The sequence below is a fragment of the Rhinopithecus bieti genome, unplaced genomic scaffold (assembly GCF_001698545.2).
Source record: "Rhinopithecus bieti isolate Rb0 unplaced genomic scaffold, ASM169854v2 scaffold_19969, whole genome shotgun sequence".
NCBI classification, from domain to species: Eukaryota; Metazoa; Chordata; class Mammalia; order Primates; family Cercopithecidae; genus Rhinopithecus; species Rhinopithecus bieti.
The window spans coordinates 694652-707897 of NW_016810434.1; the positions used below are offsets into that span (position 1 = coordinate 694652).

At 40.8% G+C, this 13246-nt stretch overlaps 2 protein-coding genes across 2 annotated transcripts in view; one reads left to right on the forward strand and one right to left on the reverse strand.

Annotated features, from left to right (window-relative positions):
- CFAP221 (cilia and flagella associated protein 221) overlaps positions 1 to 13032 on the forward strand; it is a 123180-nt gene extending 110148 nt beyond the window's left edge. Inside the window, exons 22-24 of the mRNA XM_017891994.1 lie at positions 2098 to 2190; positions 7744 to 7839; positions 12733 to 13032. Of these exons, the coding sequence (XP_017747483.1) occupies positions 2098 to 2190; positions 7744 to 7839; positions 12733 to 12841 (298 nt within the window). The 3' untranslated portion in view covers positions 12842 to 13032. The remainder of the gene's footprint in view (positions 1 to 2097; positions 2191 to 7743; positions 7840 to 12732) is intronic.
- Positions 9786 to 10170, reverse strand: LOC108542119 (cytochrome c oxidase subunit 7C, mitochondrial-like). The gene has a single exon (XM_017891995.1). The coding sequence runs from the start codon at positions 10102 to 10104 to the stop codon at positions 9913 to 9915; it is 192 nt and encodes a 63-aa protein (XP_017747484.1). The 5' UTR covers positions 10105 to 10170; the 3' UTR covers positions 9786 to 9912.
- Positions 13033 to 13246: the final 214 nt, after the last annotated feature.

Sequence of the window (13246 nt, forward strand, 5' to 3'; positions counted from 1 at the left end):
TCTGTCTCTCTCTCTCTCTGTCTCTCTGTCTCTCTCTGTCTCTCTCTCTCTGTCTCTCTCTCTGTCTCTCTCTCTCTGTCTCTCTCTCTGTCTCTCTCTCTCTCTCTCTCTCTCTCTGTCTCTCTCTCTCTCTCTCTCTCTGTCTCTCTCTCTCTCTCTCTCTCTCTGTCTCTCTCTCTCTCTGTCTCTCTGTCTCTCTCTCTCTCTGTCTCTCTCTCTCTCTCTGTCTCTCTCTCTCTGTCTTTCTCTCTCTCTGTCTCTCTGTCTGTCTGTCCGTCTTTCCTTCCAATGTGGTTATGGAATTTCTGTGAAATACTGTCATTTGTTTCAGTTTACTTTCAGTCTTTGTTTTTTATTTCACTTTCTTATTGATTTGATTTTATTTTTTCAATATGTTGAACATGAACATGTTTTCCAAACTCAAAGCTACATTAAAGGCATATTCAGGGGAGTGTCACCCCCTCCAGTCTCCCTCCAGCCCCTGGCAGGTAGCCAGCTTGGTCTTCTAACGTGTCCTTCCTGTGTTTCTCTTTATAATGCTAAGCAGAATATATATATTTTTCTTATTTTCCCTTCTGTCTTACACAAAAAGTGGCATTCTAGATATGCTTTTCTGCATTTGTTTTTTTTTTTTTTCACTTAATATCTCCAGAAAGTCACTCTATATCAGCTCACAGATGCTTTCCTCATTCTTTTCCCATTAGTCAAAACCATGGTGCTACAATTTTTTTTTTCAGTCAGTCTTCATACTTGGCAAGCGGGTGCGTTTTTGCACAATAACAAAACAAAGATAAGAATATTATTTCAAAGACATATGTGCTCACACAAAGGAGCCGTCAGTTAATCCCTGCTTTCCATTCCTGCCTCCTGCCCTACCTTCGGCTTCAGCCTTTCCAGCATCTGTGAGGAGGTCTGTTTCCTTCCGAGTGGGCTCCAGGCTCTGTCATTCTTCGCTGTTTTTCATGAGACAGCATTCTCCAGGCTTCTAGAAATTTATTCCAGAAAATGATTGAAAACTTGTATCCATTGATGTCTTTTCTCCTGTTCTCTTGGATGTTGTGTGTTCGGTTTTTATTCCTTCTATATCATCTGAAATGTGTGTGTGGAAGGAGTTGAGACCCCCAAAAAGGGCTCATTCCATCCACTTGAAACAAAGGACTGCTGCCAAGTTTAAAATAACAATGTATTTTCCACCGTATCTCAATACCTTTAACATTCTCAATACCCAGAAATTTTTATATAAAACTCTAAAGTTATAATACTAAATAATACACAAGGAGGTGGGGAGGAAGACATGAAATGGAATAGAATGTCTAAGAAGGAGTATAAAGGTGGAAGGAAAATACTAGGACCAAAAGTAAACTACCTGTATTAGCCTGTTCTCTCATTGCTATAAAGAAATACCTGAAACTGAGTCATTTATAAGAAAAGAAGTTTAATTGGCTCATGGTTCCATAAGCTGTACAGGAAGCAGGATGGCTTCTGCTTGGCTTCTGGGGAGGCCTCAGGAAACTTACAATCATGGCGGAAGGCAAAGGGGAAGCCAGCACCTCACATGGCCAGAGCAGGAGGAAGCGTGAGGGGGAGGTGACACACACTTTTAAACAACCAGATCTCACTGTAACGCACTCACTCACCATCATGAGAACAGCACCAAGGGGATGGTGCTAACCCACTCCTGAGAACTCCACCGCCATGATCCAATCACCTCCCACCAGGCTCCACCTCCAACACTGGGGATTACTATTCAACATGAGATTTGGTGGGGACACAGGTCCAAACCCTATCAGTATCTAACTACACTCACCCCAGGAGATAATACAATTTCAGACACTACAAACTGAAAAATTATATTATTCTCTCTTTGAACTCCAGGAAGTGTCTTGCTTGGCAGTATTCTCCCGGGTTTGCCTGGGGCCTATTGCATCCCCTGCCTTTGCCTCTGGGAACCATAAATGGCTTTTCAAGAGTGAGGGAGGACAGAGTAGTAGAGGCCTCGCCAGTGGTAAAATAAAAATGCTTTAGAAAATTATGTAAAGACCCCAAGACTTCTAGTATGAGTCTTTATCCTTGACTGCTTGTGTGGTTTTTCCACAGCTGCGATTCCTCCAATTCATTTATGCTTCCGATAGACGTCCCTGCCATTCTCGATGGCTTACCAGAAGAAGACAGACTAGAAACAGCTGAACGGTATTTTTTTTTTAACCTTTAGCCTCTAATATGGTCTGTTTTCCAAAAATACGTGAGGTGCTGTGAGGAACTTCAGAAGAGCCCACAGTGCCTGAGCTTGCAACTCAAATGAGAAGATAAGGCTAACACCCATCCACACCACCACCTAGATAAGATGTTAAATTCATGGTGGAGAATCGATAGTCTCTACGCTCTGCGACTTCCTGATCGTTAGCTGTTCCAGGTGCTCAAGGGAGAGGAGATCTGAGGTGGTGCCAAATGGCCTTGGAAGGCTTCAGTGGTCACATGGACTTGGGTTAGTATGTGAAAGATAGGTAGGACTTGGATGGGCATAAAGAAATACAAGTCCAGAAGCAAGGCATTTACATTTGATTTTACTGATCAGCACCCAACAGCCAGTGGAAATGGTCTTGAATCTCCTATCCATATGCTCATTTACACCTGATGTCTACAGACACAGCAGCAGAGCTGAGAATGGGAAACCTGAGCCAAGCAGAGCCCATGCCCTTGTCCCAGGGCAGCTTTTCCATCGTGAGCGCCACAGCATGCAGCATTCGCACGTCCAGCTCACACGTGTTTCCAGCTGGCTCACCTGGCATTGCCCCATTTGCAAATGCCTCTAGATCTGAGTCATTACTTCCTCTTTTTTAAAAATATACTTAGCTACTTATTATATCACCACATAATTTCAGGGAGAAAATTAGAAGTTCCGTATGTTTTAAAGCAGATACTTTCTACCAGGCAAAAGTAAAATTCATTTAAGTTTTCTAGTTTAGTTAACCAACATAGCATAAATGTGTATACAAACTCATCTCTCATTAAAATTAGATTCCATTAGAAGATTATAGAGCACCCGAAATGTTATATAGAATAGTGTGATGAAGGGGTAGGCTGTGGGTTCAACACCACCCCCCTCACCACCGCCACTCACTCACAGTACACCTTGGGCAACTGACTTCACCTCTCAGTGCCCCAGTGTCCTCATCTTCAAATGGAATGATCCCAGGACCCATCTCATGGGTTGCTATGAAAAGCAAATGAATTAATACATGTCCAATGTTTAGTTCAGTGCCTCACACATAGTAAGGTTTTGATAATTAGCTATACTACCATTAATGACCCTGGTATTCCAAACCCCTAGCCCAGTATCTGACACTTGGTAGACAAGCAACAGCTCACTTTAGAATGAAGTTGTATCACCCAATAGTAACATTATGAGAAAATAAAAATAAGAGAAGATACATGGTTAGATTTCCAAAACATCAGATGAAGACGTATTTATGTCCCAAGAGGTTTTCCTCCTTCCAGTGTTATATCTGAAGTGTGGAAGATGAATAAATGTTTCTGATATTTTTAAATTTTGATTTTTCATGTCTTTTGGGGTATGAAGGAGCATTTGGATCTGCTGCTGATGTATCTGTGACAGCAGAGTCGGGGTATAGCACAGAGAGGGCTACCAGCCCTGCATGACGAGAGCTCTGGCACATTGGAAAGACTCTTGGTCCCAGAGTTCCTTCCTACCCACTATTTCCTGAACTCCTATTACTGAAGACCCATTCCTTTAGCTTTGCGCTTTGTTTCTATTAAACTACCTCTGGGGAGGGAATATTTTGAGTCTCACTTATAACTCAGTATAAAATCACCAGAGCCTTTTTAGAGTTCAGGCTTGAGGGTCAGTGGCAGGAGAGGTGATGGGAATGAGAAGACTCCTGGTCCAGTGGGGAGGTCCCGGAAAACGCCAGGAGAGGACAAGTGAAAAGCTGGAAACACAAACGGCCAACTTAGCCTCTTTACCAAAAGCCAGATGCTCCCGCGTGCTTCTGTTTGACGGGTGTAAAGTACTGGCATGAAACGTCTGGGCTCTGATCACTGTTGAGGCCAAGCGACCAGCCCTGTGCCTGCCTGATCATCCCACTTTTGGCTCTGACTCCTGTGCTGGTAGCAGTTACGTGGGATTGCATTGCCTCGAAGCGAGTGAAGGAAGTGTTCTGAAGTATATTTCTGTGGTGAGATGAATGTCTTCATTTTTATTTGAGATGGGGCTTATGAATGAATTGTGCCTATACATGGTCTTTGCTTTCTCACTGCACAAATGAAGCTATCAGTATTTAACTCCTGTCACTTACCAAAACATTATAGAAACTATAGACAGCACCTGGCTTACATTGGTTTGACTTATGATTTTTCAACTTTACAGTGGTGTGAAAGTGACTTATTCAGTACACTCCTCGACTTATGATGGGGTCCTGTTCAGATCAACCCATTGTGAGTTGAAAATATCATAAGTCAAAAATGCACTTTCGACTCACGATATTTTCAACTCATGATGGGTCTAATGGGACCTAACCTCATTATAAGTCAAAGAGTATCCATATTTATCAATGTATTTTTCTGACTGTTTCTTTGACATCTGCAAAGGTTCTTTGGTCTAGTTTAGTAAGACAGAACACAAGTACAGTAAGCCAGGCAAAGCAGATGTATGACTCACAGATAGGCAGCAAGAATAAACAGAAGCCTAGGATCCAGGGTGAGCCAGCTCACCAAGGCTTAGTAAAGCTGCCCAGGGCAGATGCAGTCTTGTCTGCATGTCTCCCACATTGCATCACAGCTGAGGGACCCCAAAAGCACTTTACTTTGGGTTTTATTCCCTGAGTGTCACAGGGATCGCTGAGCTTAAGCATTGCAGAACATTCTGTTCTGAGAGGAACAAGGACACAGCCCTGCTGTTTATCTTAGGATGTTGCATTCTCAGTACATCCTGTCCAAGAATTGCAAGCAAGAGGGGGAAGAACTGGGTAGACCAAGGCCATCTGAGGACCTGGCCTCCTGTAGCAACCCTACTGATCTGCACTCCTTAGCTCCGTTGTTCAAAAGTGTTTTCATTCTTAACACATAAACACTTTTGCATTCTAGGCCGGGCACGGTGGCTCATGCCTGTAATCCCAGCACTTTGGGAGGCCGAGGCGGGCAGATCACAAAGTCAGGAGATCAAGACCATCCTGGCTAACATGGTGAAACCCCGTCTGTACTAAAAATACAAAAAAAATTAGCCGGGCGTGGTGGCGGGCGCCTGTAGTCCCAGCTACTTGGGAGGCTGAGGCAGGAGAATGGCATGAACCCAGGAGGCGGAGAGTGCAGTGAGCCAAGATGGTGCCACTGCACTCCAGCCTGGGTGACAGAGCAAGACTCTGTCTCAAAAAAAAAAAAAAAAAAACTTTGCATTCTAAATTACACCATCAGCTGTGATAAAGCAAAGAAATCCTGATAACTCAAGCACTGATAGCAAATTATCACTGTCATGGTCAGACTAGGATCACTGCCAGCCTGCTTGTGATTTTCAGGAAGTGGTTTATTACACACCAGACTACGGCGTCTTTCACACCCTATATACTCAAAAATAAGTATTTGTTGATTACGATTTCTGTTTTTTCTTTTATAAATACATACTATAGTGATAGTTTAAGTACATTTTTACAAGTAAGTAATCAATTAGTGGAATCCTAAATAGGTGAGGCGAATAAGACCTGCCCACATGCAATGATACTTGACAATACCTGAGCTTCTAGAGTTTCGACTCCAGCTCTGAAAAGGAATGTTGAAGTGCCATCTACTCAAATCACTGCATGATGGCATTTCTTGAGAGGGCTGTGGCCACGGTGGGGTGATTCACATTTGCTTCAGCTTCTTTCTGCCAGGCCCACTGAGGAGATGCTCAGTAGATCCAAACATACCCAGCTCCTCCTCCATTCAGCACTGATGTGCACACTATTTTGACTCAGTTTCCTCATCTTTGAAATGGGAATAGTTGTACCTACTTCATAGAGGGTTGTCAGAATTAAAGGAGATGCTGATGCTGATGAGAATATTAATTATAATAACCAACACTCACTGAGCATTAAATGTGTGTCAGGGAGTGCTTTGTAAACAGTCTCATTTAATCCTTATGATGAGCTCTTATTATTATGCCCACCTTTGAGACAAAGAAACTGCTAATGGGAAGATAGTGTTTGCAAAGCACCAGCATAGTGATTTGCATATAGCAGCTACTCAGTACATATTAACTTTCAATCTAATGAGGCTAGAACAACTTCTGCAGATTTCAAGGGTATTTTTCTTAATAAAAAATTGCCATGCCCGCCTCTTTTTTTTTTTTTTTTTTTTTTTTTGAGACGGAGTCTCGCTCTGTGGCCCAGGCTGGAGTGCAGTGGCGCGATCTTGGCTCACTGCAAGCTCCGCCTCCAGGGTTCACGCCATTCTCCTGCCTCAGCCTCCCAAGTAGCTGGGACTACAGGCGCCCGCCACCACGCCCGGCTAATTTTTTGCATTTTAGTAGAGACAGGGTTTCACTGTGTTAGCCAGGATGGTCTCGATCTCCTGACCTCGTGATCCACCCGCCTCGGCCTCCCAAAGTGCTGGGATTACAAGCGTGAGCCACCGCGCCCGGCCTACCCGCCTCTTTTTACATATATCACTGCTGGCGTAAAGTGTCCCTGTTTGTAATTCCAGACTTTTGAAGGCTTTGTTGCCCTTTGTTGATCTTAGAAGCGTTTCTCTAATTCAGTATGGTGGAGATGGGTGCTGTCAAAAAATTAGTTGTCCTGTTCTTCTAAAGTCCTGGAATCATTGAAACTAGAGGTTAAGTTTCCCAGCCTCCCTTGCAGTTAAGTTGTCCATTTTACTAAGTGTTTGCTGATGAAATGTTAGCAGACAAGATATAGTCCACTCCTGAGGTCAACTCTTAACAGAATGAGTGTGTCTCCTGCACACCCTCCCTCCCTGCTTTGCTTCAGCCGAAACCCAAACATGCAGTGGCCCAGCTTGAACCATCAAACAACAAAGCTCTAGGCCAGAGGTCAGCAAACTATAGCTCTGAACCAGATGTGGCCCACCACCTATGTTTGTAAATAAAGTATTATTGCAACACAACCACACCCATTCAATTATGTATTTTTCTATGATTTCTCTTTTGCTACAACAGCAAGAAATAAAAAGTTGTGTAGTTGTAACAAAGACCATATGACCCATTAGGTCTCTAGAGAAAACTTTACTGACCCCTGCTCTAAGGGATAGAAGACCACAAAAGATTGAAAAAAAAGAACTAGACTATTTAGAAATATATTGTTTAATTTTAAAGCCATTGTGGGCTTTCTAGTTATCTTCTTTGCTATTGATTTCTATTCTAATTCCATTGTAGTCAGAGAACATATTCTAATTTTAGTCTTTTGAAATCTTTCAGGCTTTCTTTATGGCCCAAGATACGGTCAGTTTTGGTAAATGCTCCATGTGCACTGGAAAAGAATATGAATTCTGTAACCTCCATTTTTTAAAATTGCTTTTCTTCTCTGGTTATAAATACCATTATGCCTACCATTGTTTGTTGGTGGAAAGCAATTTATCAGCTTTATGCTTCTTTTAATGTAAACAACAAAAGTAGATGGAACTAAAGTTGAATACCACAAGAATTGCATAACTCCTAAATGATCACAATATTTCATTCTATTTTTACATTGGGAAGGAAAAGCAGTTCCCACTAAACATCCTATCACTTTGCAGTGAGCTCTGTGAGCAGAATGTAGAAGTTATGTTGACTCCAGAAATGATCAAAGTGGAATTCCCTATGTTGAACTACAAGGACATCAGGAAGGAGAAGTAAGTGGATGCTTTTATGCCTTATTAAAAGGTAATCTTGAGTGAAATTTGTTCTGCATAAAGTACAACATTGTCCTGTTGTCTGAGTCTAAATAGCTCAGTCTTTGAAAGAGACACATTTCTGGTGCTTCGAGTATTTAGATGGATACTTTATTTTAGGCACAATTATACCCCCTGAAATCTTGTTATCAAGTAAGCCTTTAAAAACTGAAATCAATTTTCCATGTGCTTATCAATCAATTTCAGGATGTGTTTGTTTCTTATTAATAGCTGATTGAGTTTCATTCTGTATAAGGAACTGGCTCTGGAGCCAGACCATCTGGAGCTGCACCATTTATACATAGAAAATCTCAAGCCAAGTTATTGTCCTTATCAACTCTGGGCCTCAGTTTCCTCCTCTGTACCATGCAGAAAATAAAATCTCCCTGTCACAGGGCAAATATAGAGATTAAATGAGATGCCAGCGATAGAAGCACCTAGCCAGTTGCCTGATGTGAACCAGAGCTCAGTAAATGTTCTCTCCTCCTCTCCTTCAGGGGCTAACTAGCCAAGCAAGCATCATCCTTTGAAAAACTGGTTTCAAAAACACAGTCATAAACATATAAAATGTGTTCCTCCTCATTGTAATGAAAGAAACACAAATTGAAACAAAATTTTGAAGAATACTTTTAATGTAAACCACCTATATTTCCCATGCTTTTAAGTTTGAAATTCCATGTGTACACTTTATTTTTATTCTTTTTCTTTGAAAAATGCCTTTATATTATTTTAAAAATTAGAAAATCTAAAAAATTATAAATATGATAAAAACAATAATTCTACCACCCAAAGGTAGTAACATACATTTTGATGTATGGTCTTCTGAAAATATAGATGTTTATATTTATATATTTATATTATAGATTTATATATGTATTTATATTTTGAACCATGTATATGGTTTAAATATATTATATGGTTAAATATATAAATATATATAGTTAAATATATTTTTTCCATATATATGGAAATCATCATACATGGTTTAAAATATAAATACAGGGCGTGGTGGCTCATGCTTGTAATCCCAGCCCTTTCGAGGCTGAGCCAGGTGGATCACCTGAGGTCAGCAGTTAGAGAACAGCCTGGCCAAAATGGTGAAAACCGTCTCTACTAAAAATACAAAAATTAGCTGGGTGTGATGGCAGGTGGCTATAATCCCAGGTATTCGGGAGGCTGAGGCAGGAGAATTGCTTGAACCTGGGAGGCAGAGGTTGCGGTGAGCTGAGATTGCGTCCTTGCACTCTGGCTGGGAGACAAGAGCAAAACTCCATCTCAAAAAAATAAATAAATAAAATATAAATACATATGGTTTTAACAAAATTCAGTCATATTATACATATTGTTTTATCTTCTGCACTTTTATTTCACAACATAAGCATGTATTTATAAATATCCATATGAATTATTATATTTCCAAGTAGACGTACCATAATTTATTTAACCAACAATCTGCCAATGAATGTGTAAACTCTTTGCAGTGTTTTCTGTTATCAGTAGTGCTGCAACAAACATCCTGTGCCATAATTCCTTTCAAACTTATCAGACTGTTTTCTTAGGGTAAATTCTAGATCAATGCACATTTTAAAGTTTTAATATATATTGCTTAATGACCATCCAGACAATGTGTTACCATCTCTCCTACTGGTAGAGGTTAGAACTTCCTGCATTCAAATGCCCTGGACGACGTGGAATAGTGTCATCTTTTTTTTTTTTTGATTTGTATTTCCCTTTTATTGCATAAATTACCAACAAAATCCTGACCTGGGAATCAAAAATTTAATATAACCTCAGTTTAACACTATTAAATAAGCTAAATCACAGAGTAATACTGGAATGTTACCCAAATTAATAAAGTAGGCAAATGGCCAAGTATTACATTCCCTATTTCAAAAAAGAGGCATTAAGCATTCATGTCATAAGTTTATTGACAAACATATCTAGTATGCCATGAGTTAGAGTTTGATCCATTTCCAGAGGCTGTATCTCTTAAAATGCTCTTCATATCTGTTAAATGGACGAACTGAAACATCCTTATGATTTAAGCAGTTGGTGTCTTACTATAAGGAAGGGTGCAGCAAATGCAGATCCAAAGTACAAACACATCTTAACTAGTAACGCCCACTTGTTTTCCACTGAAAATGGCAAATTCTTCCCAGGGCCTTCCTCATAGTCGCTCCTACGGACCACAGAGGTTGTGAACCTCCGGATGCTGCGGCCCAACATAGCGCTGCTGGAAGCTCCGCACCGAGTACGGATGAAATGGCGGCACCTCACCAAGACCTTGTTTTCACGACCTTGTTCATCTTTTTTTTTTCATCCTTATCAATGAGACAGAACTTTTTTAAAAGACCATCTCATTATTTTAATTTTAATTTCTTTGTTTACAAGTTAACTAAAAATGTGTCTGCCTTTCAACCATTTCTCTTCTTTTATGAGGGACTTGTTTTGCCCATTTTGCCTATATTTCTGCCTTATGTGCAAGAGTCCCTCATTTATTAAGGATTATTACCCTTTCTTATATATGCTGCAAATTTGTTTTCTCAGTTTGTCTTCTGCTTTGTTGTGGGGGGCCTGCCTTTTCTGAAAGGAATGCTCACATTTCTTAGAGCAGTATGAAGTCTCTCTGGTTTGTCTGTGACAGTTTCAGAGACCTGCAGAAGCCAACACTGCTCAGAAAATAGATTGGCAGTTCCTGGTAAAAGAAAATGTAGGAAACAACATTTTAAATAGAATTTCAGTAAGCATCTGTTTTGATCAGTTAATTAATTAGTTAATAGACTATTGTGTTCTCCCACCCAGCACATAAAACCTCTTGCACCTCAACACACAGATGCACTTTGTGTTTTGCTTCAAGTTTCAAAAAACTGACAAAGGGTTTTAAATGAAAACCTTTTTTTTTCTATTTCAAATATTACCTCTGGACATAGAATGACTTGCCCCAGGAGCAGGGTAATATTCAATACCTATCTACTCACTTGCTCTTTTACATGAGTCTTCACTCTTTATACCATGGAGCGCACGTTGAATGGCATTTGGTTATTGGTTATCAAATTATTAAATGAAATAGAATTTATTACGTTACATATTCACCCAAAGTGGTTTATCATTTTTTACGTACTTTTAGTACTTTACAAAAAAAAAAAAACTAACAATGATCTGTAAACATTTTCTGCACACCAAGTCAGCTTCTAATTTTTTCAGAATATATACATACATTTGACACATTTGCAATAAACATTTCCATGACATTTTTAATTTACCTCTTTGGTAGGTAGCATTATTTTATGTACATTTTTTGTGCATCAAAATTGTCAACATAATTATCATTTTGTTGGCTGCATAGTATTTCAGCAAGTTGCTATCCCATGGACCATTTTCAAAAGGGATTTGGTTCAGAAACTCTCCTCAGCTCACATCAAGCCTAATCCTGTGCTCTGTTTTTTCCTCTCTGTTCTTACTTTTTCCTCCTCCTCACCTCCTTCTCTCAGCCAGAAGTCAACAGAGTCCTCCCTGCCAGACACCCAGAGCCTGGACAGACAGGGATGGAACAAAAAACACACATCAGCAGTGTCCCATTTCCCCCTGAGGACTGTTCTTTATTTGGTTTCTGGCAAACATTTATTTTCATGGATGCAAAGAATCATCTGCTCTCAGTCAATGGCTGAAATTAACCAGAGAGATGCTTTGCTGCCTGGACAGCGGTCTTGGCCCTTTCAAGACCCATGGGAGAATCATATTCCGCATAAAATGTTCAAAGAACTGTGAGACTGTGACTTTAGTTGCTGACACATCTTTCAGCACTCCTTAGATCAACACGGTATTACTCAATCATTATTATCTCTAAGGGGAGACAGGATCTTTATATTTTTAGACATGATTCCATAAAATGATACCAATTAATTTCTTTAATTATGTGCATTAGGGAATATCTTAATTCTCCATTTTTCAGGTATTTCTGGTTTTCCAAAACTCTCAGCCATTTGCCAAACATGTCACCCTCTTTAGAAAATGTCTCGGAAGCACTTTATTTTATATTGGATTTATATTGCCCAAGCAGATTATATAGCTGAGTTCACAGTCTTTGAACAAGACATAGGTCCTTTTAACCGAAACACTCATAATTTCCTCCCCCGTATCTGGATGCTGGTGAGCACCATGACAGCCTCTGAGCCAAGTCTCCATCTTAACCCTTGGTTCCAGCCCACCAAGAGGCAAGTTGGCCCATAAGAAGCCCAGGTCCTCCCCATCTCTCAGCATTTTGTCTACTCCCACTGCACCCCTCAATTGATAGCCTCATTTTACACTACATCCAGTCAAAGTTCTACCCTGCAACCCTCGCCACGCCAGCATCAGCCTCGGCTCCACGTCAGCCACTACTTGGTCCAGGTGCGCAACCTTCCCTGAGGTGCCCACTCTTCTGGAGCCATTGCCAGAATCAGAAATAGTGTGTGTTTACCTCATTCATAAAGATGGAAAAGCAGCCAGCGTTGACTGAGCACTCAGAAGACCTCATACCAGAATCTCTGTGACTAAGATCTCATTTCACCTTCGCTACAATGCTGGGAGATGGGAATTACACCATTCGTACAGCAGGAAACAGGGGCTCTGGATGCTTAGGTAACTTGCCCGTGCTCAGAAACTGATGCAGCTGAGACCAGAAGCCAGGTGTGAATCATTCATAAGCTGAGTGTTTTCACTGGTAACTAAACTATCACTAAATGTGGTGAAAACTTTCTTTGTATATTAAATGAAATGCTCCTCCAACCTTCACCAGCAGTGCTGGGGGTGGGGTGACTTGCATGGTATTATTAAGTGTCCTCATGTTTCCTTGTTGGGTTTTTTGATTCTCAGAGAAGTGAAAGATCAAGCACAACCAGCAGAGAAGGCGGGAGAGAAGCTACTCGAGGAGATGAGGAACCTGCGGGGCAAAGCTCTCAACACATACCTGATTCTAGAATGAAAGTCACCAGTTGGTTAGTCCCTTCCATTTGCTTTCTGTGGGCCACTGTGGCCCCTTGCATCCATTTACATGCCAGCCATCTCTGCAATTAAAGTTTCTGGAGAAAAAAATGAAATGTAGAGGATGTATATATCTTTTAAGTGATAATTTTAAATCTTATATTTAAAAATAAAATGGCGTTAGGATGATGACAGCATTGTTAGCTTCTTGGTTTGGGGTTTAGTGCTGGAATGCTTCTGAGCAACGTGTGATGACAGGCTAAGAGCCGGGCACTGGCAGCTGTTTCTGAGGGTCTTTTGGAGGTGTGCTGTGGTGGGAGAGCGGCTTTGAGGAGGGGATACTCTCCCATCTCTGCGAAGTAGCCCCCTCCATCCCCTGGGCATCACTAGATTTGGCTTTGAAAGA

What these genes read in the sequence shown, in the direction of transcription:
- LOC108542119 (XM_017891995.1), bottom strand. Translation starts at nt 10,104, where the DNA reads ATGTTGGGCCGCAGCATCCGGAGGTTCACAACCTCTGTGGTCCGTAGG.